Source organism: Archocentrus centrarchus, chromosome 12 (assembly GCF_007364275.1).
Source record: "Archocentrus centrarchus isolate MPI-CPG fArcCen1 chromosome 12, fArcCen1, whole genome shotgun sequence".
Lineage (NCBI taxonomy): Eukaryota > Metazoa > Chordata > Actinopteri > Cichliformes > Cichlidae > Archocentrus > Archocentrus centrarchus.
In genome coordinates, this window is record NC_044357.1 from 9,225,948 (window position 1) to 9,241,351 (window position 15,404).

Here is a 15,404-nt window from a genome sequence, read left to right on the forward strand (position 1 = left end):
CCCTTGGGCTTCAAACACGGCTCCGACTGAGCCGGACCCTTGGGCTGAACGGGGCCTACAAGGTGAGGCTCCGAATGTGCAGGCTGGGTCTGCGGTGTAGGGCACACAGCTACTTCACTGAGCAGCTGGGGCTGCTTGGGGGATGGACCAGGTGCATGTGATGGTGGGGTGCGTGGAAGCTGACACTGGGGAGGGCGGGGGCTGACACTGGGGAGGGCTAGGGAGCTGACACTATGGAGGGCGAGGGAGCTGACACTATGGAGGGCGAGGGAGCTGACACTATGGAGGGCGAGGGAGCTGACACTATGGAGGGCGAGGGAGCTGACACTATGGAGGGCGAGGGAGCTGACACTATGGAAGCTGACTGCGGAAGAGGTAAGGGGACTGAAGCTAACTGCGGGGAAACCGGAAGTCGGGGGAGCAGGAGCAGAGGAGACTGGGACTGAGGCTGCAGGGGGAACCACAACTAAAGGAGCTGAGGGACCAGAGGAGGGAACAAAGGGAAACCTGAGGGACCGGGGAGACTAAGGGGACCAAAACTGAAGGGACTGAAGCTAAGGGAACTGGCACTAGGGGCCGCGTGGAAGCAGGCCGGGAGACGACTGCTGCGTGAGCGGCCGGGAGACGACTGGCTGCGTGGAAGCAGGCCGGGAGACGACTGGCTGCGTGGAAGCAGGCCGGGAGACGACTGGCTGCGTGGAAGCAGGCCGGGAGACGACTGGCTGCGTGGAAGCAGGCCGGGAGACGACTGGCTGCGTGGAAGCAGGCCGGGAGACGACTGGCTGCGTGGAAGCAGGCCGGGAGACGACTGGCTGCGTGGAAGCAGGCCGGGAGACGACTGGCTGCGTGGAAGCAGGCCGGACGCTAGGGAAAGCCGGCTGCGTGGAAGCAGGCCGGGCGCTAGGGAGAGCTGAAGGGACTACGGGGACCTGAGGGACTGAGGGACCAGAAGTGGAAGTAGAGTAAGGGACTACGGGGACCTGAGGGACTACGGGGACCTGAGGGACTACGGGGACAGAGGGCACGGAGGAAACCGAGGAGACTGCGACTAGAACTGAAGATGAAACTAAACTGATTGGAGAGACCAAGGGATTTAAGGGAAGTGACGCCACTGAAGGGGGCAAAGCTGAAGCACTGGCTGTGGGGACCGGGGAAGCTGACTGGACTGAGGTGACTGAGGACGAGGGGACTGAGGTGACTGAGGACGAGGGGGCTGAAGCTGAGGAGGATGAGGGGACTGAGGTGACTGAGGACGAGGGGGCTGAAGCTGAGGAGGATGAGGGGACTGAGGTGACTGAGGACGAGGGGGCTGAAGCTGAGGAGGATGAGGGGACTGAGGTGACTGAGGACGAGGGGGCTGAAGCTGAGGAGGATGAGGGGACTGAGACTAAAACTGAAGATGAAGGGACTGGAGGTGAAACTAAACTGACCAAGGGGATCACAGAAAGAGAAACCACTGGAGGGAGCAAAGCTGAGGCAGGGAGAACTAGAGCGGCTGGAGCTACTGCTGACTGAGGGCGAGCAGGTTGAGAGCTAGGGCGGGCTGGAGCTTCTGCTGGCTGAGAAGAAAATACAGGGGCTGGCTGAGACGGGAGTAACTGGGGAGGAGCTGGAGCTATAGCCGAATGAGACGGGAGTAACTGGGGAGGAGCTGGAGCTACAGCCGAATGAGACGGGAGTAACTGGGGAGGAGCTGGAGCTACAGCCGCATGAGACGGGAGTAACTGGGGAGGAGCTGGAGCTACAGCCGCATGAGACGGAGTAACTGGGGAGGAGCTGGAGCTACAGCCGCATGAGACGGGAGTAACTGGGGAGGAGCTGGAGCTACAGCCGCATGAGACGGGAGTAACTGGGGAGGAGCTGGAGCTACAGCCGCATGAGACGGGAGTAACTGGGGAGGAGCTGGAGCTACAGCCGCATGAGACGGGAGTAACTGGGGAGGAGCTGGAGCTACAGCCGCATGAGACGGGAGTAACTGGGGAGGAGCTGGAGCTACAGCCGCATGAGACGGGAGTAACTGGGGAGGAGCTGGAGCTACAGCCGCATGAGACGGGAGTAACTGGGGAGGAGCTGGAGCTACAGCCGCATGAGACGGGAGTAACTGGGGAGGAGCTGGAGCTACAGCCGCATGAGACGGGAGTAACTGGGGAGGAGCTGGAGCTACAGCCGCATGAGACGGGAGTAACTGGGGAGGAGCTGGAGCTACAGCCGCATGAGACGGGAGTAACTGGGGAGGAGCTGGAGCTACAGCCGAATGAGACGAGAGTAACTGGGGAGGAGCTGGAGCTACAGCCGAATGAGACGGGAGTAACTGGGGAGGAGCTGCTGCAGGCGGCGTGGGTGGCTGAGGCTGAGGTGCTGAGGTGGGAAGAGCTAGCACCGGGGAAGCTGAGCCCAGGACAGCTACAGAGGCTGGCAGAACCTGGGGCTCCTGGAGATGAGCTGGCGTCACAGCTGACTGGGGAGAATGAGAACGAGCTGGCAGCGTGGGAGCAGACTGAGGGAGGGCTGGCTGCGTGGGAGCAGACTGAGGGAGAGCTGCTGGAGCTGCTGCTGACTGAAGTGGCTGAGGGGTGACTGTTACAAGCGGCGTTGGTGACTGAGGCGCTGGTGCTCCCACCCGCGGAACAGAAGCGGGTGCAAGAGCATGAGGCACAGAGGATGGAGCGTCAGGGTTGAGTCCAGGTGTGAAACACACAGTCTTTTCTTTAGCCGGTTTATTGGAAACAGTCACCTTGGGAGACACGGAGGGGAAAGTGAGGGCTGCGGAATGAAGTATTTGTTCCGCATAACACTGGGTTAGCCGGGGCAAGGAATCCATAAGCCAGGTGTGTTCTGTCAACATGTCATGTATCCTGTGGGCGATGGTATTCCCCAGCTCCTCACTGGGTAGCCGGAACCACAGGATACAGAGCTTGGATGCCTTGTTGCAAATGTCTGATCTGGCTGTCAAGGACGGGGGAGCAGTGTGGTTAATCATGTCTGACGAGCCGGGGAAAGGAGGGACAGATTCAGTGGTGGAGTCGGAAGTGGTTGAAAACTGCAGAGAGTCCATTGTCATTTTATCCCTGGCTGCTGGCTCCGTTCGGCTTTTATGGCGCCGGGAATTCCGCTTACGTGCCGGCGTAGCGGGTCGTGAAGGAGGTGTGCTGGGGCATGACGAGGCCGGTGGAGGCGAATCTGATGCCAGGGAGAACCCGCCCAGCTTAATCCCTAAAGGCTGGGGCAGAGGTGGGGCAGTGGTATCGAGCGGTTGCTGCAGTGCGGCTGATGAACAGGGCTGTGGCGGCGGAGGTGGAGAGAGCGGCAAGCTCTGACGCGGAGACCCTTTAACCCAGCTGGAGTCTCCCCAAGCGCGGTGAGAGCGGCGGAGCTGTCCCTCGTACTCGGGAGCCAGCCACGGCTTCCTCCTCACCACTTCCTGCAGGTGAGCTTGCACAGCTAGCTGCCGTTCACACAGGTCTGAGTCCGCGGGGTCTTTGAAATGTTCGCGTCGTTCTGTCATGGCGTGTGTGTGGCAGGCAGGATCGGACCCCAGGATGCAGACTCATAAAACAGGACTTAGAGGATTTATTGGGAAAACATAACAGGAACCAGAACACAGCTAGGCAGGGGCTGGACAGATGCCAAAACTAAACTAAAGTAACTACAGAGAAGGAACATACACAACGAGGGAACACTGAAGACGACGCGACAAGAAACAGATGAACACTGAGGGCTTAAATACACAGCAGGTAATCAGGGCAAGAGGAAACAGCAGGGAGCAACAGGTGAAGCAAATGAAACTAATAACAGGGGTTAGCAAAACTAGACACAAAGCACAGGGAACACAAGACTGTCAAAATAATACAGGAAGTGACTAACCAAGGTGCACGCAGACTACATACGGGGAACTGGCACACAGACACGGGGCAGAGACGCAGACTAGTCACAACACTAGGAATAACTCAACATGAAAACACAGGAGGTCAGGGACAAGACATCAGGACAAAACAGACAAGACCATGGAGCAGGGGAGACAGAGACAAAGGGAACAAGATCAAAACACACTGGGAATTAAACACTCAGGGAAAATAAACTAAAAAACACAAAACGCTGGGCAGACGGCCCAGGACCATGACAATTTCTGCCAAAGCATTCTGAAACAAGTCATAGAAATTATGATATTGTGAAACTGCTACCCAAACTGATTGTTAAAGGGTATTTTATTTATGCACCGGACCCAAATGAGACATCTATTTGTGTTTAACTGGAACTAGAAATGTGTACCAACCTGTTGAAAGGATGAAGTGGATGGCCCGCTCATTTGTGGCTCTCCTGAAGGCTGAGTCGGGATCTCTACACTTGGTGTCTGCAGCAAAACACACAAATACAATGTTAAATTCATTCTGTAATAAACTAATGATCATCCTGGTTTAATGAGGGTCGAGGCTTATCATACTAGACCCTATAGAAAGACTTAACACTGTAGTATATCTCCCCCTAAACAATATGAGGACATTGTGACACACATACACACCACCGTTTATTCAGACTATATGATGGCATCAAATTAAACACACTAAAGTCTTTGAAAGTTAGGACAATATGAGGACATCGTGACTCACACACACTACCGTTTATTCAGACTATATGAGGACATGACGACTAAAAACATGTTGAATCTGTTTTCCCCTCTTCTAACGTCTTCTGTTGTTGTCAAAGAAAGTTCTGAACCCCACCCTAATGTAAATGGATCAACTTCCTAAAGAATTAATTCATGTAAACCTTGCAGCAGAAGATCAAATGGACAACAACGTGTGTAAAACTACAGAAGATATTAAATTGAATGATAGTTTAAGGTTTATTTAAAGATTAAAGGGGTCATTAGTCCCCAGAGTTCATGAAACCAAAGTATTTCTGCCAAAGCATTCTGAAACAAGTCATAGAAATTATGATACTGTGAAACTGTTACCCAAACTGATTGTTAAAGGGTATTTTATTTATGCACCGGACCCAAATGAGACATCTATTTGTGTTTAACTGGAACTAGAAATGTGTACCAACCTGTTGAAAGGATGAAATGGATGACCCGCTCATTTGTGGCTCTCCTGAAGGCTGAGTCGGGATCTCTACACTTGGTGTCTGCAGCAAAACACACAAATACACTGTTAAATCCATTCTGTAACAAACTAATGATCATCCTAGCTTAATGAGGGTCGAGGCTTTTAATAGTAGACCTTTTAGAAATTTTTAAGAACGAGGTGTATCTGCACTGTACAATAATTTTACTAGGATTAGTACAGTATGAATCTTCTTATCTGATATTTAGCAGGCTGTGAACGTACACTGTTTAATCAAAGGTTAACTTACCAAAGCTCGCCATGACCACAGAGCGTCTCCATAGTTATATGTTATTTCACTCTCTGCTTGGATGTTTTCAAAAGCAAACAAGCAAAGATGAGGTTTACCGTGGACAATCAGCTTTTTCATTTTGCAGTTTGGGGATATATGGGCATCATTAACCAACCGGCCAAAAGAGTCATCTTCATGGGAGGCATCAATGCTGAATTTGAACATGGAGAGATATCTCTGTGTTGTTCACTAAAACCTTAATGCTGGAGAGAACATGATTTTTATGGACCATTACTTACCACCATACATCACTGTTCCACTTAAAATCAAACAAGAATGCATTTTGCTTCTCAGTGTACTTCTTGTGTCTCTTGTCCCGTTCATATTTTGAGATCAACTCCCCACGGTACTCAGCAACAAAGGATCCCTTTTCAATTGGTGTAGAAGCAAATACACCACGCCCTGATAAAACAAAATTCAGTTGTCATGTAATAAATCCAAATCACTAATTTCCAAATCATATACAGAAGAAACCAACATGGAACTTTTAAAACAGTGAGAAAATGATCTCTTCTATCTATGTAATGTTCAAGCAGTAAACGTGGGGAATTAACTTTAACATACCTTTATAGTCACTGACCCATTGAACCTTCAGACAAGGCTTGTCACTTCCAGATAAAATAAACTGAATAGCCTCAGCTTCAGGACTAACTCTGGCTCTTCTTTTTGACATGCTATTCCTGTGATCATTTGGTCCTTAACCTGCAAACATCTATTAGGTGAAACAAGAAGTCAGCAGAGAAAATGCAAAAAAATTATTAATGCTTGCTTTGACTCAAATAGAATTTACAAAATAGTCATTTCTTGCAGTAACTTACAATTTATCTGATATTCTTGTCTGATAATTTGGCCAACAAACTGGCCAACCTCTGTGCAACTATGATTAATTAAACAACCTTGCATAATCTTAACCAACCAATGTAGCAGCAAAGCATCTTCAAGGATAAATACTGCAATTCAATCATTACAAAACTGTTTATTGCTTTCCCTACCATGTTAAGAACTGCACGAATACTCAATATGTGTTAAATATGAAAACAATTACATTACCATTCAAACATCAGAAAATATATTGTGAGCTGAAATAAAATTTGTCAGAGGAAAAATAACTTCAACAGCTGTTTCTGTTAGGAAAAAAAAAAAAAAAAATCAAAAAAATCGCATGGAAAAAAATTCCATGCATCTCTGCATTTGCCTTAATCCTCTGGGGTCCCGGGTATATTTGGCCGTTATTGATTACTTTTGTTTTTACCGTTATAGTTGAAACTGTTTAATTTGCCTTGGATGGTCTAATTTTTTTCAGTACCAACTCATGTATGTGACTGTGTATTTCATTTTAACATACTGTATTAACACATTAGGCTTTAAAAAAAAAAAAAAAAAAAAAAAAAAATCACATAAAAACATAAAATCAGAGTAGAAAAAAGATTTTTTTCTGACTGTAAAAACCATAAACATGCTTAGCGAATTATTTTTACAACTTAAAATGCAAATATAAGTTGTAAATTTTCAAAACTTATATAAAAATATGGTAAATAATACAGTTTTATACAACTATTCACATTAAAATGCAGGAAAGGCCTCAGACTATTTGCAGAGCAATCAGGACTCACATTAAGATGCAACACAAATTATTTATGCCACCTCAAAAAACAGTTTCTGTCCTCCACAAGACTGAGGGGCCCATCACAGACAAAACTTGCCATCAATATTGTCTCTTTCACTACTTTGTCACGTGTTCCTGAGCAGCCAAATGCAATCTAATGCATCATGTTACCATATAATTTTCTGATTGATTGATATGGTGCATTTTTCCACCATTAGGAAAGTCGTTGTCAGGATTTAGTTTGTTTTGTTTTATTAGGAAGCATTTCCTGTTAATTAAACTCCCGTTTTTGCCATTTCTTCCTGCAAAAAACACGCATCGAACGGGAGGACAATATACAGGAAAAAGTACGGTGTAAATTATTAGGCATAACTCTAGTTTTACTTGACCTACCAACACAAATTAAAAGCTGGTACGTAGTTTGAAGTCTGCACTTTCGATTTATGTTGAAATGGAGACTCAGTGCAGCAGAGTCCCGATGCTACATCCCCTCGATGCCATTTTGACGCACCGGTGCCTCCGTGGACCCCAGAGGGTTAATTTGAGCCAATTAGCTAATTTAGTAACTCACTGAGCGTTGTTAACATGTCAACAGTTATATATGGCAACAACTTAAACTCTGTCTACAGTTTACGGCAGAGAAAAAGTGATATATTATCATTTATCATCAACTCCTTCAATTTCTTAGAGTAATTTGGGGTATTTAAAATCCTTTTAAACTCACACTCACCTTACCTCATCAAGCACGCCACACCGATGAACATCAAAGGTCCTGTGTGAGCCAAGATAATAATCTCCGGAGCGAAGAAAGTCCCGGATGTTCAGCTCACCATAACGCTCCGATATTCGTACCAAAACCTTTGTATTTCCCCCATAAACAGCACGATCCTTTTGGAGACTTTATAAAATAATTCTACACTGACAAATCCTACATGTAATGTTATCACAAGTTTGCTATTGAACTTCTTTGTGCTGAAAATTGCTACCCATCCACTTAGCCTTTGGCTGAGTGTATTGACCAATCAAAGGCAGTGTTACTGAATTTAGGACCAATCAGAATGTCGGAGGTTTCAGAATGATCGCACAGTTCATCTCAAACGCAGTACAATGTGGAACACTGAAAGATGTATCCCTCCGTATAATTGTAGTTAGCAATATATACACACACACACACACACACACACATATATATATATATATATATATATATATATATATATATATATATATATATATATATATATATATATATATATATATATATATATATATATATATATGGGGCGGTCTATTTTGCCCTCCAAGCTCAGGTCCTCTACCAGGGGCCTGGGAGCTTGAGGGTCCGATTAGTACGGGGAATACTGTTACCTTCATCTTACACATCCTTTCCAGCTCCTCTCTGAGGTATTTGTCAGGCTTACTGTATAATTATATTTACATCTATAATATATATCTCCAACCTTCCTTTTCTCTCCCAAATTCTTGAAAGCGTTGTTGTAAAGCATCTAACTGATCATCTGCAAAGGAACGGTTTATTTGAAGAGCTTCAGTCAGGTTTCAGAATTCATCACAGTACAGAAACCACTTTAGTGAAGGTAACAAATGATCTTCTTACAGCCTCTGACAGTGGACTACCATACCATACCACTTTATTTATAGAGCACTTTTAAAAACAACAGGGCTGACCAAAGTGCTTTACAAAAACATCACACACAAAAGACCAAAAACAGGTCAGAAGGCAATGAGATATAGAAATGAAACAAATGTGAAAGAGATTAAATAAATAAATTAATTAAGAACTATAACAGTGTCTTAAGATTTAAGTCAGAGTCTCACACTGGGTCAAAGGCCAAGGAATAAAAATGTGTTTTTAAATGAGATTTAAAAACAGCAAGTGAAGGAGCCTGTCTGACATACAGCGGTAAACCATTCCATAATTTTGGAGCCGCAACTGCAAAGGCTCGATCACCCCTGAGTTTTCGTTGCGACTTCGGAACAAGTAAAAGCATCTGGTCTGCTGACCTTAGGGAGCGAGATGGAACATATGGGTGCAGCAGTTCAGATAGATAAAATGGGGCACAACCATTAACAGACTTAAAAACAAATAAAAGAATTTTAAAATGGATTCGTAAATGAACTGGAAGCCAGTGGAGAGAAGCTAAAATTGGGGTGATGTGCTCTCGCTTGCTCATACCAGATAAAAATCGTGCAGCAGCATTTTGCACCAGCTGTAGACGAGCAATGGAGGCCTGGCTAATTCCAGTCAGAAGTGCATTACAGTAATCAAGACAAGATGTTATAAAAGCATGTATTACTGTTTCGAGATTGTGTTTTGAAAGAAGAGGCTTGATTTTTGACAGTCTTCTCAGGTGAAAGAAGCAGGATTTCACCACTGCATTCACCTGAGCATCAAGCTTTAAAGTCGGGTCCATTTTTACACCTAAATTAGTGATAATGGATTTCTCATATGGGGCCAGGGAGGAAAGGTCAACACAGGGGGTACTGCTGGTGCCACTGGGTCTGAACAACATGATTTCTGTCTTTTTCTCATTCAAACTCAGAAAATTTAATGACATCCATCCTCTGATGTCTCTAAGGCATTCAAGGAGAGGCTGGACAGAGCATGAACCAGTGTGTTTCAGTGGAAAATACACTTGACAGTCGTCTGCATAACAGTGAAAAGAAATATCATGCTTCCGAAAAATAGTTCCAAGTGGCAGAAGATATAAAGAGAACAGGGGAGGTCCTAGAATGGAGCCCTGCGGAACCCCCCCAAGGGAGGGCAGCAGAGGCAGACTCGAAATCATCAATGCACACACAGAAACTTCTATCTGAGAGGTACGACTTAAACCACTGGAGCGCTGCACCTGTGATGCCCACACACTGCTCCAGCCTGGAAATGAGGATCTCATGGTCCACAGTGCCAAACGCAGCTGTTAAGTCTAATAACACAAGTACCACACAGTCACCAGAGTCGGTTGCTAAAAGAATATCGTTAAAAACCTTTAACAGAGCGGACTCAGTGCTGTGATGGGTTTTAAACCCAGACTGGAACACTTGCAGAATTGCATGTTTATCCAGGAAAGTCTTTAGTTGGGTGAAAACAATCTTTTCCAGGATTTTTGACAAAAATGGTAGCTTGGAGACGGGCCTAAAGTTTGCTAAAACAGAAGAGTCTAGGCCAGGTTTCTTCAGCAAGGGCTGCACAACAGCATGTTTAAAACTTTTTGGCACCACACTAGAGGTCAAACTGCTATTAATAATGCTGAGAATGAATGGGCCAAGGGCAGGAAAACAGGGCATTGGGGTAGATGGATCATGAGAAGGTGGTGAAATTAGGGCCCTAGTGCTTATCACCTTCTCTAAAAAGAAGTGAAGGAATCTATCACAAATTTCACCGGAAGCCTCCAGATGGACTCTCAGACTGCTGGCTTACTTGTGGTTCCTAGGATACTTAAGAGTAGAATGGCAGGCAGAGCCTTCAGCTTTCAGGCCCCTCTTCTGTGGAAACAGCTCCCAGCTTGGATTCGGGAGACAGACACCCCCTCTATTTTTAAGATAAGGCTTAAAACTTTCCTTTATGATCAAGCTTATAGTTAGGGCTGGATCAGGTGACCCTGAACCACCCCTTACTTATGCTGCTATAGGCCTAGGCTGCTGGGGGGTTCCCATAATGCACTGTTTCTTTTCATTCACCTTATTTACTTTGTTATACTCCACTCTGCAATCAATCATTAATTATTATTAATCTCTGGCTCTCCCCCAGAGCATGTCTTTTGTCTTTTCTCCTGTCTCCCTCCCCTCAGCCAAACCAGTCATGGCAGATGACTGCCCCTCCCTGAGCCTGGTTCTGCTGGAGGTTTCTTCCTGTTAAAAGGGAGTTTTTCCTTCCCACTGTCGCTAAGTGGTTGCTCATAGGGGGTTGTTTTGACTGTCGGGTTTTCTCTGTATTATTGTATGGTCTTTACCCTTAATACAAAGTGCCTTGAGGTGGCTGTTTGTTGTGATTTGGCGCTATATAAATAAAATTGAATTGAATCGAATTGAATGTTGCCGTCACTTGGTATTGCAGCATCTATGACTACCATCTTCTTCCTTTGTTTGTCCACCACTACTATGTCCAGTTGGTTAGCCATCACAAGTTTGTCTGTATCTGGAAGTCCCACAGGATCTTTGCTCTATGTGTGTGTGTGTGTGTGTGTGTATATATATATATATATATATATATATGTATATATATATGTATATATACATATATATATATATATATAGGTGTTTGTGTGTGTGTGTGTGTGAGTGTGTGTATATATACACACATACACACATAGAGCAAAGATCCTGTGGGACTTCCAGATACAGACAAACTTGTGATGGCTAACCAACTGGACATAGTAGTGGTGGACAAACAAAGGAAGAAGATGGTAGTCATAGATGCTGCAATACCAAGTGACAGCAACATTCAATGGGAATAAGATTTCCCATTCAATGCTGCAATACCAAGTGACGGCAACATTCAATGGGAATAGGATTTCCCATTCATCATATATATATATATATATATATATATATATATATATATATATATATATATATATATATATATATATATATGATGAATGGGAAATCTTATTCCCATTGTTGTTATTGTAATTGAATTTCCATTTTGTTTCCGCGTCAGGTGTTGAGGAACCAGGGCATTCTGACGGTAAGTGGGCTACTGGACCTAGTAGGTTATGGCATAAGTGGACATGAGATGAGAACCGGGAACTGTTGGAATGCTACTATACACGTAATCCCAGCAAGAGGGGTTACACGAAGAGTTATGTGGGACCTATGGATTCTTCGAAACCCAACATCCACACTGACGGAGAAACAGCTTGTGGCTCAGTGTTCCAACATACGAAGGAAGCAGCTGCTATCGCAGCTAGCGATTGATGAGGTACAACACAAATGCTACGGCAAGGGGGAGCCAGGATGGCAGGTCAGGGGGGAGATTTCATCATCCCCACACTCCAAGATTGGGTACCAAGCCCCAATAGTGACAACAAGTGCACTGAATACCAGAGGAGCTGACCTGAAAGATAAGATCATGGCTAAGAAGGCGAACTGGACCCCTCAACACCGACTACCAAGACTATGTGAAGACCTACTAGAAGATGCGAATGCAGCACTACAGACAATCCCTACCACTACCATCACTGAAACCAATCAGTTGATGTATAACATGGCAGCAGTAATCCTTGAGATGCTTGGCTATAAGATGAACAGCAATAAGGAGCAGTACCCTCCATGGAACCGACGACTGGAGGCTAAGATCAAGGCAGCACGGAGGGAAGTTAGCCAGCTCTCAGAGGTGCAGAAAGGTGGGATGACGAAGAGAGCAGTGCCTAAGAAGTACAATGGGCTGTCCATACCTGAGGCCTTAGAGACTGCCAAGCAAGACTCACAACCTTGGCTAACCGCCTGAAGAGATATAACAGAGAGATAGAAGCCAGGAAAATAAACCGGATGTTCTCCACTGAACTATCCAAGGTATGCTCTCAGTGGCAGGGGAACAATATGAGAATAGCACCCCCACCAAGGCTGGAGACAGAGCAATACTGGAAGAGCATATGGGAGAAGGATGCGTCACACAATACCAATGCTCAGTGGCTAGTGGATCTAAGAGCAGACTACAGCAACCTCCCTGAACAGGATCCAGTAACCATCACAGTGGCAGACATCCAACAAAGAGTCTCACACATGAAGAGCTGGACAGCACCAGGCCCTGATATGATTCACATCTACTGGCTAAAGAAGCTAACTGCACACCACGAGCGCCTGGCAGCACAAATGAACCAGCTGCTAGAGGCTAAGACACACCCAGAATGGCTGACTGAGGGCCGGACGGTCCTGATCCTCAAAGACCCCAAGAAGGGACCAGTCCCATCCAATTACCAGCCCATAACCTGCCTCAGTACAACATGGAAACTCCTGTCAGGCATCATAGCAGCTAAGATGAGTAGGCATGTGGCACAATACATGAGCGAGGCCCAGAAAGGGATAGGCAGAGAGACCAGGGGAGCAAAACACCAGCTACTAGTAGATAGAGCAGTCACTCGAGACTGTAAGACCCGAGACTGTAAGACCCAACTGACCACCCTGGATTGACTACAAGAAAGCCTATGACTCAATGCCGCACACATGGATCCTGGAATGCCTAGAACTGTATAAGATCAACAGGACCCTAAGAGGCTTCATCAAGAACTCAATGGGTATGTGAAGAACAACACTAGAGGCCAACTCCAAGCCCATTGCACAAGTCAACATCAAGTGTGGGATTTACCAAGGAGATGCCCTGTCCCCACTGCTGTTCTGCATAGGCCTGAATCCCCTCAGCCAGATCATCAACCAGACTGGCTACAGATACCCACTACGGAATGGAGACAACATCAGCCACCTCCACTACATGGATGACATCAAGCTGTATGCTGAGAGTGAACAAGATATCGATTCACTGATCCACACCACCAGGATCTACAGCAATGATATCGGAATGTCATTCGGACTGGGGAAGTGTAGTCGGATGGTAACTAAGAGAGGAAAAGTAGTCAGAACTGAGGGGATTACACTACCAGAAGACAACATTGCAGACAGTGAGGACAGCTACAAGTACCTTGGAATCCCACTGGCAAATGGGAACCATGACGAGGCCGCTAGGAAAGCTGCAACCTCCAAGTACCTGCAGAGAGTAAGGGAAGTTCTGAAGAGTCAGCTAAATGGGAAGAACAAGATCCCGACTATCAACACCTATGCCCTGCCAGTTGTCAGATACCCTGCTGGGATAATAACCTGGCCAAAGGAGGAGATGGAAGCCACTGAAGTTAAGACAAGAAAGCTTCTTACCATGCATGGAGGGTTTCACCCCAAATACAGCACCCTGAGACTGTACGCTAAGCGAAAGGAAGCTGGCCGAGGACTAGTGAGTGTCAGAACCACTGTCCTAGATGAAACAATGAAGTTCCATGAATACATCAGGAAATGGCCACAAAGAATCATGTGCTTAATGAGTACCTCAAGCAACAGAAACCCGAGAAAGAAGAGAAAGAAGAACAGGGACCATCATGGAAGGACAGGCCTCTGCACGGCATGTACCACCAGCAGATAGAAGAAGTGGCTGACATAGAGAAATCCTACCAATGGCTGGACAAGGCTGGACTGACAGACAGCACAGAGGCACTAATCATGGCAGCACAAGAGCAAGCTCTGAGTACAAAATCAATAGAGGCTGGAGTGTACCACACCAGGCAAGATCCCAGGTGCAGGCTGTGCAGAGATGCACCTGAGACAATCCAGCACATAACAGCAGGGTGCAAGATGCTAGCAGGCAGGGCATACATGGAATGCCATAACCAAGTGGCGGGCATAATATACAGGAACATCTGTGCCGAGTATGACCTGGAAGTCCCGAGGTCAAAATGGGACACGCCCCCAAGGGTGGCTGAGAACAACAGAGCTAAGATCCCGTGGGACTTCCAGATACAGACAGACAAACTTGTGATGGCTAACCAACCGGACATCGTAGTGGTGGACAAACAAAGGAAGAAGGTCGTAGTGGTAGATGTTGCAATACCAAGTGACGGGAACATCAAGAAGAAGGAAAACGAGGAGTTTGAGAAATACCAAGGGCTCAGAGAGGAGCCGGAAAGGATGTGGAAGATCAAAGTAACAGTGGTCCCCGTGATAATCGGGACACTCGGGGCGGTGACCCCCAAACTGGGAGAGTGGCTCCAGCAGATTCCTGGAACACCATCCATGATCTCTGTCCAGAAGAGCACAATACTGGGAACAGCTAAGATACTGCGCAGGACCCTCAAGCTCCCTGGCCTCTGGTAGAGGACCCAAGCTTGCAGGGCAAAAATAGACTGCCTGTAGGGGCGAGCTGGGATTTTTATTTATTTATTTTTTTTTATGAATCGGAAATCTTATTCCCATTGTTTTCATTGTAACTGAATTTTTATTTTGTTTACATATCTGTCCAGTATATCTTTAATTTGCTTTACTTATAAACTTGTGCTGTCTTCTCCCTTTTTTATACATACTGTACATAGAGTTTTTACTTTTCCTCTTGTTTAATTATGGTTTCCTGTGTGCACTCCATTTATTAGACCAGCTTTGCTGCTGTCCAATGTGATTTTCTCCCATGTGGGACTAATAACAGCTATTCTATTTCATTCTATTCTATTATACATACATTCTGTATACTACACACAATACTGTACAGTACTTGATACATTTTTATCAGTCCTCCATCAATTAATTGTAATCATTATTGTTCTCTAAGAAAAAGAAAGGCTCTTACCAGGAGTATCAATTGAGAATCTCTTGACTCTGAATTTAAGAATATGTATTGGTGTAATGCTTA

At 45.8% G+C, this 15,404-nt stretch overlaps 1 protein-coding gene across 4 annotated transcripts; it reads right to left on the reverse strand.

Annotated features, from left to right (window-relative positions):
* Positions 1 to 4,937: 4,937 nt before the first annotated feature.
* Positions 4,938 to 8,149, reverse strand: LOC115788996 (N-lysine methyltransferase KMT5A-A-like). 4 transcript variants are annotated; one of them, XM_030742139.1, is made up of 5 exons: positions 7,394 to 8,149; positions 5,959 to 6,106; positions 5,634 to 5,796; positions 5,353 to 5,545; positions 4,938 to 5,124 (listed from the first exon to the last, which is right to left on the reverse strand). In XM_030742139.1, exons 2-5 carry the CDS (start codon positions 6,065 to 6,067, stop codon positions 5,029 to 5,031), a joined length of 561 nt encoding a protein of 186 aa, XP_030597999.1. In that variant the 5' UTR covers positions 6,068 to 6,106; positions 7,394 to 8,149; the 3' UTR covers positions 4,938 to 5,028. The 4 variants fall into 4 exon arrangements, with proteins under 4 accessions (XP_030597999.1, XP_030598000.1, XP_030597997.1 ...); XM_030742140.1 differs by having other exon boundaries at positions 4,939 to 5,124; positions 7,736 to 8,149; XM_030742137.1 differs by having other exon boundaries at positions 4,939 to 5,124; positions 7,731 to 8,149.
* Between the last annotated feature and the right edge of the window lie 7,255 nt (positions 8,150 to 15,404).